This window comes from Physcomitrium patens, chromosome 14 (genome assembly GCF_059467195.1).
Source record: "Physcomitrium patens ecotype Gransden chromosome 14, ASM5946719v1, whole genome shotgun sequence".
In the NCBI taxonomy this organism is placed as follows: Eukaryota; Viridiplantae; Streptophyta; class Bryopsida; order Funariales; family Funariaceae; genus Physcomitrium; species Physcomitrium patens.
Window position 1 is genome coordinate 7964510 of NC_143423.1, and position 16404 is coordinate 7980913.

The window sequence follows — 16404 nt, forward strand, 5'->3', positions numbered from 1 at the left end:
CTGAATACCAGTGGGGACAAGGCTTGTGTGATGCTTCACCCAACAGGTGCAGACTTTTCTGTTTCTGGAGTTGTCTCAAGCATGGCACAAACCTGGAAGAGATGGAGACACCACATTGGGAAACAAACATATGAGGAGGATAAACATTAAAATTGAGGAAAAAAAGATAAAGTAGAAAAGCTGAACTGCATCATGGATGGGCACTATGCTTGTCGAGAGTGCTTGACAAGGAGACCCCCCACCCTCTAATTATTGAGGAGGGCATGTCTTGTTGGAGATGAATGTCTATCCTCACCAGCCTTTGTAATTACATTTTTTGTTTTTTTGTTTTTTTACATGGAACAACATCAAATAGAAAATTTTAACTTGTGCTGCTGCTGCTGCTTTGAGGGGAAGTAGAGAAAACTGGGTGCATTGATCTTTGTGTTTGTGTTTCACTGGGTTATCGAAAAAAGCCCCACTCAACACCAACACTTTAAGCTCATACACACCCAAAAGGACAAAACTTGTACCAAGCATCATTCTGCAACTATGAGAGCTGGCTTCACATCACCACCTGGGAGAGCATGTGGTAGATATTGCTGGATTGCAAGTGTTTCTGAAATTTGAACAATAGAAGTCACATTCATTCATTCATCCACCCCACAACAGGGAATCAAAAACTAGGGTTTAACGTTTTGCCATTGTGTTATGTACAAGGTACATGGGTTTCTTATGCTACATTTGAGCAAGTGGGTGACTTGTATTCCCTTTGAACAAGTTCAACCCATGATGTACAATAGTGGGTGCTAGAATCAAGTGTGCCATGTGTTTATAGACAGCAGGGTGGTGGTGGGGTGGGTTTTGTACAATGGACCAACTGACAAAGTGGATGCCACAAACAAAGCAACGAATCTGAAGAAACCCTAAAAGCTTAAACCTCCTGCTCCATCCAGTGTTTACCATGTTTCACTTACTATCAGCAGAAAAAATACTGTAGAAAAAAAATCAGTTGCACTGTATCTTTCCCTGAACTGAATCCGTGTCTTTTCAATGTTGTGTCAGGGATCTGAACCTGCAGGCTCCAGAGTTGTTTTTTTCCCAACGTCTATAAGTCATAGCTGTTTGTGTTCAAATTTTGAGAATTGTGCACTCATGTGAAGAGAAGGGCTTGCACTGCACCAACCTACAGATACAGTGTCTGAGCCACTGAGCTCACCAGGTTTCCTGTTTCGTAAAAATAGATCTCTAGCAGTTTACAGGTCCTCGCCTGCCTGCACCCTGATTGCCTGTGCAAGGCTGGCCCAGTTGGGTTTTGAATTCAAATCTCTTGCACATTGCCGCATCTCCACCACAGCAAGTTTTGGTATCCAGAATTTCTTTTGAAATGATGATGGCATGAAGTCAATATCATAAATCCATGTTCTTTGTTCAGCTGTGTTTCTGGGTGACAGAAGGATGTATGTGGTTTCCAATTATGGAATCTGTTGCAAATTCTTTCACGAAGCATTGGGGGCCAACCATGTTGATTGAATTTTGAGGACCCATATGACATTGTCAAATGAGATTGACTGTGTAACATTTAACTATGTGAAAAATATATAGAGAGCAACACCCCACATTTCAGAGCATGTATAAACCCACACTCAAAAGTAATGCAGAATGTGAAGAGAGCAAGATCTCACAAGGGTTGTCAAAAAGCATGGAGGTGGTCCAGAGAGGCTTGTTGGGGTTGGGATATAATGGGCTAAGTATGAAAGAGGAGCCAAGCTTTTGAAACAAGGGGGGTGTGGTTCCCCCAATGTTGAATCCCATGTCCTATGAACAAGCCAAAGTCATTACATGGTACAGTTGTAGGTCTCTCATTGCATGTGAGGACCCACTTGCCAAGTCCCCTCCTACAGGGCCCCACCTTGACTAGAGCCTTGACAATATACTACTTGCAATGTGTCCCACATACCATTGGAAGGTAAGCTATTAGAATGGGTTGATGTCTTTGCTTGAACAATTAACCCTAATTTGTGGAATCTTCCTATAGTAATGTAGCTGTAGGATGTGATTGGGTATGTGTAAGAATAAGATGGGACAATGGAAGGGAACTTGGTTATTCTCCAATGGGGGATGGAATATGGTTAATAAAGTAAGAAATTTATGCTTGTGGATGAAATTCTTTGCCTCTTGTGGGTCAAGTCTGCATGAAGTTGAAAACTAATACACAGTAGGGCCCTGAGATAAGTCTTTGATCAAGCGATGTGGGACATCTGTTGGCATAATTTTAGGGATTGGAACAGTGAGTCCTGACAGTGTACAATTGGAATGAAAGCCTCCATCACTTACCAAGAAGTAAAACAAGGAAAGAAAAGAACAGAAAAAGAAAAACTGATTAAAGGTGTGTAGTCTTTGCATAATTAGCAGGACTTATCAACTTATAATACTTAGTTCCTCTTAATCTTATTTGTCATTTCAATTGCACTTCTGTTAGACGCAATGTTGAAAATTAATTTTGTTGAAACTATTGAATTGCAATTTCTTTACAAATTTTATTATACTGAATATTGTGTTGTATGAATCTTTTCTGTGATTTGTGTTCATTTTTATTCAATGTTAAAGCTTGAAGAACTTTTAGCTACAAAATTTTGATTTAGTGGTTTCTAAGATGCATTCAAAAAGAAAAGAAGGAAATATGATATGCTCATTTAGAAGGATTTTATTATTATTATTATTATTATTATTCATGTTTATGTTAGACAATGTTTTGTTTACTTCATCATGTCTTCTAGGGTATATAAAATTGAACCATTTTAGGTGGATTTGACTGGAACTTAGTAGACCACCACCAAACTTTTTATTCTAGACATGCAATAAAATACTTGTTAGACGTGTCTTTTTGGAAATCTATTTTTGCTATCTTGATTACACCAACAAGAAAGAAGACAACACCAATTGTCATACATGTATATATTTTAGAGTCTTAATATAATATTTACTGATTTTATTAGATTTGATTTAAATATTCCATCTATATATTAAGATTGCTTAAAGAGACAAGTGGTGGCTTTGGTTCATCACATGGATGGGCCTTTGTTTTTATCAAACATTGCACAGGACAATGTTTATGTTTTATGGAGTTTACAACCTGTTTTTACAATTCATTACTATGTTTTACAATTGATTGGGGAGTTCTATAGGGCATTTTTCATGGCATTGCACAGGGCATTTTCCTACCATCCTTTGCATTGATGGCAGAGCAATACTACTCACATTCCTTAGCTTTGTTACATACTTATCAAGACTTTGATTTAGTGATTGAATTGCAGTGAATGAAGCAAAGCAAAGTGATGTTGATGTCAAAGTTCTATTAATGCATTGATGGCAAAGTTTGTAAGAGAATGTTGGATTTCCATTGTTGGATTAGTGCAGACAATCAATATTGTTGGTATGCATTGTTTTTGTTTTTGTTTTTTTTTTCTAGTTGGGAGATTTTAAAGTAAATAGGTAGCTTTTCACCAAAAGATAATCATAGGTGTAGAAGAGAAACCACTGTGCATTACCCTGTGAATGCCATCCTGCTCATTTTTACTCCTAGTATAGAAATCTAGACCACACTGTTCATGGTAAGCTGCACCCATACTTGGTTCTTTCTTCTTCTTGATTTCTGTAATTAGATATATTCATTAAAAATCAAGTAGTTTTCAAGGCATCCTGTCTGTATATGTTACCTTCATGTATTGATCTTCATTACTAGGTGATTAGAGTTCATAAGCGTCAAGGCAGAGTTCATAAGTATTAGGCTTATAAATTGATATAACCATTGTAGCAAGTAAATTTCCATGTCAACATCTGATTTGTAAGTTCTAAAATTTTGCCTTACAAACTCCATGGTAACTGCATGGGTTTAGTTAGGGTGATGTTCTTGCTGTCTTTGCCCAGTGAATTTTCATTAATTCAATGACTTTGCATTTGATCACTTGATCACTTTATATTTGACCACATCAGGTTGGATTTTTAGATTCGTTTGCGACAGCAGTTTGTGATGTTGTAGGAACATCTCCTTTGCATTTTTGTGTTATTTTTTGTCCCATGGTGCAGGCCTCAGTCCATGTATCAAGCTTTTCACACATATCTATGTGTTTGGCTCTTAATAGGTATAGCTCTTGTTGATCATGGTTTTCTCCGTTTGTTATTTTTTTTTATTTTTTTTATTTTTGTGTTTTTTTTCTGCTAGGTTGTGCAAGAGGGCCTCTCCCTTGCTGTGTAAGCATTAGTCCACTCTACCACCCATTGTGCTATTATGCTATTATGCTATCATATCATGGTTTTGGTGTGGGTTTCATGTAGATTGTAGCTAAGTTCATTTTTTCTTGCATATTTTTCATTAAGTCCTCTGCAGTTTCTGCATGTTATAAAAAATACTTGCAGGTTGATTCACTCCTTTTGATTTCTTTTGATATCTTTCATGTGTGAAGTTTCTACTACGGAATCAAACCCCGTTTTTTCATGATCTTCACAAGTCAGTTCAATGGAGTTTGTTTGTGCATGAGCTACATGTTGTGGTACTACAGTGAAGTTTCAGGTGTTTAAGTGATTTGTGAAAAAGTTCACTTGCAAAGAGATAAAGAAAAACAATGCATAATCAATCAAGAGTGCGGGTGCAAGTTGTAAATGGTAAGGCTCAAAGATCAGCTTGCAAAGCTTGAATGTTCCTGACAGCACATCAACTTGTGTTCCCCTACCCCTTATCCTCTCTTGGATCTGACCTTTGAGGCGAGTTTTTTTGCTTTTCATTCGCGTTTTAAGTAACAAACAATCAGTGCGTGTAATATATAGGAGAATCATGCTCAATGATCCATGCCAAAAGATGTAGAGAAGTAGAGATGTGTAATTGGCAATTTCACATTGCAAGCTAATGCTATTAGCTAATGTAATATATAATAATGGTTGCAATATGCTTTGGATGCTTTGTGTGTAGCAGAAGACATTGCTAGCATGTGTTATGACAAGGTTATATGGAGAGGGCAAGTGGATGTAGGATTTTGATGAGCTTTATCTAGGAGGAGAAATTTAGAAATTTGATGCTTAGCTCAAGTCTTCTCATTGGGGAAGGTTCACGTCTTATGCCTAATATCAATATTGATGATCAATGTAAACAATTGTTGATGAAAATCTGGGCTGTAACTCAGCAATATTTTGATGACCTTAACTTCTTTGATGACACATAAGAATATGATTTAGAGGATCCTGCCAAAAATCTGCACATTTTGCAACAGGATCCTGCCAACAATCACCATGTAGGCTTTTCCTTTATTCCATTGTAGATGTAGTTTACTCTGAACCTGTAATAAACCTGTGTTGCAAAGAAACCATGGAATTCAGATGAAGAATTCACAAGATAGAAGTAAATTTTGCATTTGTGACAATGGTACAAATCCCAATTTGTTCAACTAAATATTCTAAATTTATATACTAAATTCTAAATTCTGCAATTTAATTATCATTTTGCAGAGAAACTGTGGATTCAATTTGCATTTTGAGAGAACATTTTCTTATGTAACTCAACCAGAGTGTAATGAGGAGGTTAAAGATTGCAAAGGATTTTGTATGAAAGTACAGTGAATTTATAGTGTTAAACCACTGAAAGGTATGCAGGATGAGAGACATTTGGGTGAGTTGGGTTTTAGTTGCATGATAAGGAGTAACTCAAGGCTCAGAAATTTTGACATAAAGTTGCAACTCTGTTTGTAACTGTGTTGGGAAGATGATTGGATCCTATCTCATAGTATTTGATCACATAATCATCGCATAAAAAATATGTTTATTATAGCATCAGATAGGCTACAAAACCATGCCTACAAACAAGAAACTGTCATGGTCTTTTATTTGTTTGTTTATTTTTGCAACATCAAATGCTCAAGGCAGATGGTCATGATTACAGAAAAAATTGAAATTCATAAATCCAAAGTAAATTGTTACGATTTGTATTCTTTTAGTTATAAGTACCTGCTCTAGTGGACCAATTATTTTAATTCCAATAATTATTGAAATGAATTATTGAAATAATTTCATTAATATGATAATTTATTGAAATGATTATTATAAATTATTTTAGGTCACTTTTTCCATGACAACGACACAGGTTTAGCTAGTCTGTAAATAATAACCAATGGATTTTATAAGTTACTCTCTGAAAATGATCTAAAGTATTCTGAATGGACTCAAATGCTGAATTGAAAAATACGTTGGTCTTGTTGCTGTTAATGGATTTCATGGCAGAAAATGGTCAAATGTTATTATTTCAACCACAAGGTATTATGTTGATTCTGTGTTTGATGGAGTGATACATTTTTGTAAAAGATTTACATCATCACTCTATGTTAATACCTTGTGGTTGAAATATTCTGTGTTTGATGGAGTGATGCATATATGTCTATTTGCATATATATATATATATATATATATATTTTAAGATATATTTTAAAAAAATCTTTTGAAGATGTAAAATATATCCTTAATAACTGACTAGGTTTCAAAATTGGGTAAAATATATCAGAACCAGATAGCATCCACATATTATTATGATATTGAATTAACACTACTTAATAAATAATAAATAATAAATAGTATTATCTTATATATTATATTAGATATAAAAATAAATTTGTGTTTAGACCATAGATATTATTGTGCAAACTATTATTGTATTAATGAGTTTGTCTAAGATTGTTTGCAATTATTTTTTATGCTTCTTTTATTGACTTATTGAAAAATTAGTAATAAGTAATGACTTAAATTATTTTTTTAAATTTTTTTTGTGTTGTAGCAAAACTAAAACCTATCTTATAATCCAAAAATAATTCATAAATATTATTGTAATCCGCTATCATATTAAGGTCACATCGAGTATAAAATTTAGGTTAAAAATTCTACTATAAGAGTATATCTTATGTAAAAAAAAAAAAAAAAAAAAAAAAAACTTTGACAATTTATCAAAACAATCAATAAATTTCCTTTACATGAAATATTAATTACATAAAAATTATCTAGCTTAAAAACTCTAATGTAAAATATCCTTTCAATTTCCTTAAAATTATATTAAAAAAATGGTTAAAGCACTATTTACTATTATTACTATTATTATTATAAGGTTCTCCTATAAACCGTTATTTACTGTTTTGTTCTAGCTAATAAGTAGTTTCAACATATCCGATTTTCTCAATTAAGAAAGTTGATCATCTCAAACCCTAAATGGTTGAAGAATAACATATGCTTGTTGTATTAAGACCCAACACAATAGGCAGGTTTCTGGAAGTCGTCGATGGTACTTGAGGAGATCACAAAAATTGCATATACATATAAATCAATACTTTTCTGACATGGAAGTGAATGTCAAGTGAATTCATGTCAGCCAGGTAATATTGCAGCAGAGAAGATCTTGTTACCATTGTGATCAGCGTTAGATTTTGGTTTGGTTTGGTTTCATTTTTAATTTTTTTATTCGGTTGCTAATCACATGATCATGATTTATATATATATATATATATCTTTAAATTTTTACTGTTGAGACCTTGTGGATAAAAACCCCTCCAAATGGGGTCTATTCTTCCCTCTTAAATGCAATTAAATACACATTGTATCTTTACAAGCATGCAAGAACTTTGAAACTTCTCTTCATTGTTTTATCTGTTGTAGTACGTGTTTGATTTTACATCTGGTTTGTTTTAAAGTGTTTTAAAGATTTTCTTGGTGAAAGGTAGAGCTGTAGCAAATGAGAAATTTACGGGGTTGTACTATTTTCAAAGTAAATAAATGAAAAGAACAGGACATAATCTTAGTATTGAAACTGTAAGCTGAAAAAATCACTTTTAAATATGTGTAATAGTGAATCTTTCAATAAAATATAAAATGTGTGCATGATTTTCTTATCATTTAAATCACAGTTCAAATTATAAATTCCACATTCGTCAGTTGCACATATAGAACTACAATCAATTTCTATGTTAGTTTAGGCTTAAAGAAACAATGTTGGAATCAAGTATTTTCAAAATAGAGACTAAAAATCATTAATTTTTTGGTTGTAGTTGTATAGTGCACGAAGTCAATATAAACTACTCATTGAATTGCAATTTCTAGATTCAATATTCGAAAAACACTTCCACAAATAGCTGACTAAATGGACCATCTCACATAACAATAAAATAAATAAATAAATAAATAAAATAAATAAATTTACAGCATCCATGGGTAGGCCATTTTAAAAAATTCATCCTCAATCTCTAGTTCTATTTCACATGCTTTCATTTTCTAATAGCTCTGACTGACCCAAGTCAGTATTTAGCTTCCACTCAATCATACTAATACAGTTTATTTGCGCGTTTACCCTTTTTTCACTTTTCAATTTGTTTTTGCCTTTCTTCCTTTAAATCCCATCTACAATCACAAAACCTGATTTCTTCATGACAGAGTGAGTTGAGTCTACACTAAAGGCTCAATCAATCATCTGATGAATGCCACAGCTGGGGTGAATTCTGCACTTCTGGTATAAAAGAAAAGGAAAAGAAAGAAAGCAAAAAACCTTTAAGTGCCTGGCATTGAAAGAACACAATCCTGCAGCTTAAAATTGTACTGATTTGGGGTGACTTGCTGCTGCCACAAATTGCATTTCTCCCTTTAGAGAGTGAATACGTCTTTATTAATAAATGAGCAAAGGGGTCAGTGAAGTCTAATATTAAAGCACCCTCAAAGATCTTTGAAGAGTAATTGGTCATCAGCAGAAAGGACAAACTCATGTTTCATGGGACCGAGCTTTGAGTAATCATCAAAGCAGCTTGTGTCGTCCTTTGACTGGACCCATCATCACCCCATTAGACAATCGTCCTCTTCAGAGTGCATAAGCATTCTCATAAATAAAGCATCTTTAAGTTAAGAAGTTGGATCAGAAATCAAGCAACTTGGATTTTTTTTTGTTTTGTTTTGTTTTGTTTTGTTTTTTTTTTTTTTCCTCATGTGAAGAAGGCAAAGCAAAAAATGCAGTCGCGTGGATACTGAGACTTTGGGTTGAATTGGGGGAGTGTCCCAGTAAATAGGCGCTGCATGCGGATGGGTGCTGATATCTACAAGCACGCACTCTAGTCTCCGTGATTAACTGCACACAAGTCAGCGGTGATTTTAATTCATTGGGTCAGTGGAGCTGCTGTGTGGAAACAGTAGAATGGCCACACCGTTTTGTCAAGTCTGCTTCGAGAAGTCTTTTCACGAGATCTTTTGAACTGCAGAGCCAGATTACAATTTGTGAGAAGTAGTTTATTAAGTTGCCACAAATACAAGTTGAGCATGAAACCACAACTCCAAGCATTGTAGCCGTAGTGTCTACGACCCCTTGAGACGTTGCAAAAATTGCTGGTCACTTCTTGAATAAATCTGCACAAGTCTTCTTGTGACAGGTTTGGTTTAATTGGTGAATCACATGGTGCACGTTTTGGTGACTTTCCAAGCAAGGCGGTTTGAGCGTGCGTCTTAGATCGTTTCCTATCTTTTCCTGAGTCTCACGAAGATTTGGATTTGGTGATTATTACGGCGTACCATTGTTGCATTATCGAGCGAGCACACATTTAAGGGCCAAGGTGCTGTTTGACCTTAAGTTTTTCTTGCTGGCACTTGTTGATATATATGTGTAGCAACGTTAGTGCTTCTGTTGTACTGACACTAGTGTGTAAGGTCTCGTATGTGCTTCAATCCAAGTTGGTCAAAAACTGAACACGGACACAAGAGTACCTTTTAGAAAAAAGCCTCGGGAACTTCAATTTACCACTCAGTATCTTCTGGTAAGTACCTACAGGATCTGTGCATGAAACATTTCAAGACGTATGTAAAACGGTACAATATTATACATAAAATTTTACAAAATCTATATCACTTTTTTCGGTGGTAAATTGAGATTATCTCACCGTTGCCAAGAAAAGGAGGATAACCAGCCAACATCTCGTATATTAGAATCCCAAAAGTCCACCTATTTTACATTAGTTCCACAACCAGATGTATTAAAAGACAAAAATATTGACCATCACGAATAAATTCAAACGTCATACCTATAATCACGTGAGTCACAAGGTCGGATACTATGTCTAATGAAATTACACCTGCAAATTGGCACTCACTTTATATTTTATTTATATTTTATTTATCATGTCTGCCATGTTATTCAGTTTTTCAATCCTACCCAACCAATCAACAATTTACCAGTCGACAGGCTTGCCATGACCCTTATTCAAAATGATCTCAGGAGCGAGATAATCAGGTGTACCTGCGCAGAGTCTCTACGAATCCCAGTCACAACCCACAAACAACCACCTACCATGTGACGCTACCACAGTAAGCACTAGATCGAACTGAGACGTATAGAATACTTAAGAGCAGAATATTATGTGCCGGTTAACATGGTTTACCGCACAACGTATACGCTCTGCGATCAACTTGTTTCGCAAACCCAAAGTCGGTGACCTTGATATTGCCTTTCTCATCAAGCAGCAAATTTTCGGGCTACCAGCAGACAAATCACCACCCCTTCTGACACTAAGGCCACTTCAAAACAAAATATGAATGATAAATCTTTTCCCAAAAATGGTTACGTAGAACACCCGCATCAAGGCATTTAAATGCAATAGAATTGAAGCCACTAAGAGCCTACCTTGAGATCTCGATACATGATATCCATGCCATGCAGATACTCAAACGCACACAGAACTTGTGAAGCATAAAATCTCTGCCATAATCGATAATATGTTAGACTGCCCCCTCCCGTGAATCAAAAAGACGCAACAACAGTAGTCTCTTGAAAACGTAGTCACAACCAATTGTTTGATGTACACCGTTACAGACTATTAACTGGTTTATCGTTTGGATGCAAACAGTTGAATGTAAACCATGAAAAAATTGAACTTGCATCACTTAGAAGAGTCTGAGTAAAAACGTGGAACTCCTTCAAATATTGAAGGGGTGTCAAGAATGGCTCACAGCGGTGGCATCATCAAAACGTCCACAGCTGCGAAAGTAAGTAAAAAACTCGCCACTGCACATCATATTTTTGAAATGCTTGTGACAAAGCTGGAATTGAGTTGGATGACACACATGGACAAAAAAGATGTGAATTGGTCTATCGGTTTCAATTTGGTCAAGACAAGAGTTGCTCCAGAGATGAATTTTTAGCTACTCTTACCCACAAACATATTCTGTGATGAGAGGCACACACTGATCATCTTGGCAACATCCAAGAAGATTGACTACAAAAGGATGTGATATCCTCTGTAAGATAGACTTCTCCTGCTTAACGTGCAACACCTGCCACACCATTTCACCAGGTGGAAAGCAGCTGGTGGATGAATCGTGAGATAATGATGTAATGAAATATAGCTTTCATATATGACCTATTGAATGTAGCTTCCAATTTCGGTAGGGAAAGTGATCTCGAATATAACAAAGTTACGAAGTTATTTGATTGTCCTAGTAGTTCCAGCTCTCAACCTTAAGTTATAGTTTGTGAAGGATTTGGTTACGCGTCTCAACAAAGATGTATTACACATATCGATCAAGAATAAGCATTAAAAAAAGAGGTAAATTCTGTCACAAAGTTAAAGCAATTGAATCACATTTACAAGCATTATAATACCTAGGGTGTGGTACCTGTTTCGTTCCAACAATTGAGGCTTTGGACAAGGATTTAGTGGCAAAAACTTGCCCTGTCTTAGTGTAATATGCCAAATATACTCGGCCAAAGCTTCCAGTCCCCAAAATTGGACCCAACTTGAAGTCGGTAAACTCGCAGCCTTCAAGCCAAATCTACAAACCCATCATCGCCAACAGCATAAGAAAGAATGCTAGTGCCTTCCTATCAACTCAAATATATAAAAAAGTTTGCAGGAACGTGCGTGTACCTTGTTTTCTGGAGCAGCGCCAGCTCCTCCAGACGCCGTCGCGGGTTCCTTTGATGTGGAAAAAAAATGTATACAAAACAACGACTCAGCAGCTCTCAATGGCTTCAAAATTCAAATAACCTCGAAACAGCATGACGCTCATGGACTTCGACACCCGATCTGACGACAGACTATACTTTCAATGCAAGCGGAACCGAACAGGAAGTGGCCAAATCTGAATTTTGTGAGAGATGAGATTTCTCACAAATTCGGTTCATCTCTCACAAATTTGAATCTCATCACAAATCTGAATTTGGCTTTCACGAGCAGTGGACAAAAGACAGCAGGTTGTCAACTGAGTGCACACAGAAACGACATTACCGCACTCATCAATACCATAGTTCCAACTACTACTGAAGCATGATATCTAAGCAAACCTAAAACTGCATTACCAAGAGAAAAAAAACATGACCCCACCTTTGAACTTAAGGAATGTGATTGAAAGAATGAATATGAGTGAAAATGCGATAACCCAGTTGAAAAGTGCATGAATGATTTCACACTTGATTAGTGATGTGCTTCAGGCCGATGATACTTTCACACCAAACATCATCAAAACCTAATGAAAACTCAGTTAAACTCAGCAGAAATAATCTTGTGTTGTTTAGTTTTGTAGGATGGAAAAGTTTCTCAAAATTTACAAAGATTTATGTATTTTAAAAAACATTAAGATTGTGTTGTAAATACTATATATATATATATATATATGTATATATATACACATAGAAAAAAATATTTATAATTGTGTGCTGATTCTTATACAATATTGTATCATTGACTTACAATAGAAATGCAATGCTTATAGGTTGTATGGTCCTAAAACTCAAGAAGATTGATTGTCACACCAGAAAGGTTTTTATCTTGCCTTATTGCCTTAGAAATTACAATAGTCAATCATAATATGTAAATTTTAAATTAGATAGTTCTTATTTAGACTAGATGATAACTATTAGAAAAGACTCATGCACGCTTCCATAAGCAAGTCATTAAGGTAATAAAACCACTTACAGGTCCTTTAAAGCAATATTTTTAAAGAATCATTTGACAATAATATTTCTACTGTTAAGATATCTCTACGGTAAAAAAACTACTAAAAGTGATTAAATAAAAATATTTTTCTTTTAGAATATTAGTAAATGTTTGTATATATATATATATATATATATATAAGCACAACTTTTAATGTATTTAAATTTTGGTTAACACTTACAAAGAAAAAATATTAATATTTGATAAAATTTGTAAAAATATGATGATAATATATAATTATAGTTGTAAGTAAAATAAGTATTGCAGAACTATTTAAGTAAGATTTGTATCAAAATATAGCAAAATAAACTACTAATTTCTTTTATAGGTTGTAAAATAAAAAATAAAAATGAAACAAATAAAAAAGATAGTATCAAGTTAATAATTTATATAAATTTATACTTTATATATCTTATCTTTGGAATGTAGGTTTATTTATTTAGTTATTATTATTTTTTTTTGTAAAGATTGAATTTCTTTTATAAAATTTATAGAAATAAATATCAGAGATAATATTAAGAATAAAGTTTCATACTAACTATAACTATAACTATAACTATATATATATATATTCTTATTTAGATTAGATTGAATTCTAATTTTGATATATTAATATAAAATAGAGCTAGTAGATTCAAATTTAAAAATTAATTATTCATAAAAAATTCAAAACATGTTAAAAAGGTGTAATTAGTAAAACATGAAATTAAATTAATTATTCTTTACGAATATTATTTTTCAAATTTTTAGGTTTTATTTTTATTAATTCATTAATTAATATAAATGTACTAAAAATATTGAAAGGCTTAAATTAAAAATGGTATTAGATATAAATACTTCAAATTAGTAATTGAAATATTTTTATAAATTTTACTTATATAATTTCATATTTTAGTATTCTTTAAAATAATTGTGCTATTCAAAATTAGATGTCAATCTTTACTTCTATTAATTTTATTTTATATGAAAAAATTCTATCTACTACTAAATTTGAATCTTCAACATGTTGTTAATATAATTTTATATTACATATTAAATAAATAAAAAATAAAAAATATATCTTTAATTTATTATTTTAAAGAATAATTAATAGCTTAGTTTCACATGATAATATTACTTTTAAAGCCAACTTTCATTGCAATTAAGATAAATACTTTTGTATATGATAATAGAAGATATTTTATAACTATCTAATATATGAAATTAGAATTGGTTATTATTAGAAAATTTTAATTAATTATTTTATTTTATATATGTATATATATGTTAAAATTTAGAAACAACTAAAATTGAATACAATCAAATAATTTGTCAATTTCTTCAACTTATTTTTAATTTCAAAATATTCTAAATTTACTCAAATGGTCTTGGTAAAATTTAAATTAAATTGATATATAATTTAATAAACTATTGAAATTATAAAATTGATTTTAATATAATTTTTGGTCAAATATAATAAATATTTTATAATTTTTATAGATTACTAAAATTAAAAAAATCTAAAAATATTAGAAATTTGGTTTTAAAAATTACAAGTATTATAATATCAAGTTGGATAAATTAAGTTGTATCAAATTATAAAAATAGTTCTTAATAAATTTGAAATAAAACACATTCATATGCAACTTAAAAAAGAAGAAGAAGAAGCAGAATAAGTATGTGTCTATATATATATATATATATATATATATATATAGACACATACTTATTCTACTTTTTCTTCTTCTTTTTATATATATATATATATATATATATATATATATTAGAATGGCTATTGCTAAGCACATATAACTTAAGAATCTTAAACCAAGACTAGAATGAAGAAATAACATTGTCTAGAATATAAATAACTTTAATTTTACTTTCATAACCTTTGGCTAATAAGAATGTAATTTAGAAACTTTTTAAGAACCAAAAGGCTTATAAGTCAAGTGTATAAAGTGTAAAATATTTTTATAGTGGATATTTTAATAGTAAAAACATATTTAGAAAATTTATTGTAAGCATATGCTACATACATAAATCCAATCCATATCTAAGTTATTTCTTTAATATTTTTTAATAAAAAGATCTCTTATTTAATCTATATCTATTAATTTTTACTAATTTAATAATAAATATTTATTTACATATATATTTATATATTTTGATAATTTAGAAACTTTTATATTAATTTTAGATAAAAAAATTATTTTCTAATTAAATTTATTTTGTTTTCTTATAAAATTTTCTAACATTTCATAGGTGGATTATTTACTAATAAAAACATTGTCTTATAAATACTACATAAATCTAAATAATAAATTCTGAATTATTACTAATATATTAATTAATTAAAAGTAATAAAATACTTCTACTCATAAATAAAAGTTTTGTATCAAATTAGAAGTTTTATGTCCTAGATTTATAGTTTAGAAGTTTTTTTTAGCAGATAAAATAAATTAAGTAATAATTTAGGTATTTAAAATAAAATCCATATTTTTATAAAATAATATATATTTATTTATATAAATAATATAAAAACTAGAATAACAAAAAAAAAATTATTATTTTTAATATTTTTTAATCTATATTAGCAAATAAGTTATATATTTTTTTATTTTTTTATATTAAAATTTTTAATAATAACATTTAAATATATAGATTAATTTAGTAATAAGTCTAAATTAAAATATTCTAAATAGTAATAAAAAATCTAATATAAACATCCACCAATTTTAAATATGAGAAAATAAGAATATAAGGAAGATTAGGATTATCAAACCTAATTATGAATAAGATAGTGTAATTATATTATATTAGGATAAGACAATAAGTAGCTACTTAAGTAAAGAGAGCTATCAACTATAATTAAATAGGAATAAAATAACCATATAACAAGACTATGTTGAAGGATTTTTTTTTTTTTTTTTTTTTTTTTTTTTTTTTTTTTCATTTTTTTATTATCATTCTATTATATTAAAGCTACATCTATAAAAATTCTATGATTTATGATCTCTATATGATGTTTTTACTATATCTTTGTCTTCTATCTTTTTATCAAAGCTAACTTGTATGTAGTCTATTTTTAATAATAGTTGGTGTAGAATTCTTAATGATTGTCATGGACATACATATTTACTTTAATAATTACCTATATTATTAGGTAGAAGTAAGTAAAAGTAGATTGATTTCATAATATCTTTTAGAGAAAGCTTTCTAGAAGCTTCATAGATGCAATTTTGACTTTAGGCATGTTTGTAGTTGATTAGTAAGTTAGAAACTTGGTCAACAAAATAAATACATGTTACACATGTTGGTAGCTTGTGGAACAAGCTGACTATGTAGTGCACATATAGAAAACTTACCTTACAAGTTAAAATATGTATCTTACAAAATCAACAAGTGTTAAAGGTCTTATAGAACATCACTATATAGCTCCTAATTAGATAGT

At 31.4% G+C, this 16404-nt stretch overlaps 1 protein-coding gene and 1 long non-coding RNA gene across 3 annotated transcripts; both read right to left on the reverse strand.

Annotated features, from left to right (window-relative positions):
- Positions 1–3011: 3011 nt before the first annotated feature.
- On the reverse strand, positions 3012–6925 carry LOC141046152 (uncharacterized). Its single transcript, XR_016506309.1, has 2 exons — positions 6215–6925; positions 3012–5825 (listed from the first exon to the last, which is right to left on the reverse strand). It is a non-coding gene; the product is annotated as an uncharacterized LOC141046152 (long non-coding RNA).
- A 558-nt stretch (positions 6926–7483) lies between these two features.
- Positions 7484–12517, reverse strand: LOC112291827 (uncharacterized). Of its 2 annotated transcripts, XM_073538549.2 has the most exons (11): positions 12360–12517; positions 11904–11951; positions 11653–11808; positions 11189–11310; positions 10987–11041; positions 10661–10735; positions 10419–10512; positions 10213–10276; positions 9921–9982; positions 9748–9814; positions 7484–9242 (listed from the first exon to the last, which is right to left on the reverse strand). In XM_073538549.2, exons 1-11 carry the CDS (start codon positions 12429–12431, stop codon positions 9155–9157), a joined length of 903 nt encoding a protein of 300 aa, XP_073394650.1. In that variant the 5' UTR covers positions 12432–12517; the 3' UTR covers positions 7484–9154. The 2 variants fall into 2 exon arrangements, with proteins under 2 accessions (XP_073394650.1, XP_073394652.1); XM_073538551.2 differs by lacking the exons at positions 7484–9242; positions 9748–9814 and adding an exon at positions 9615–9725 and having other exon boundaries at positions 12360–12516.
- Positions 12518–16404: the final 3887 nt, after the last annotated feature.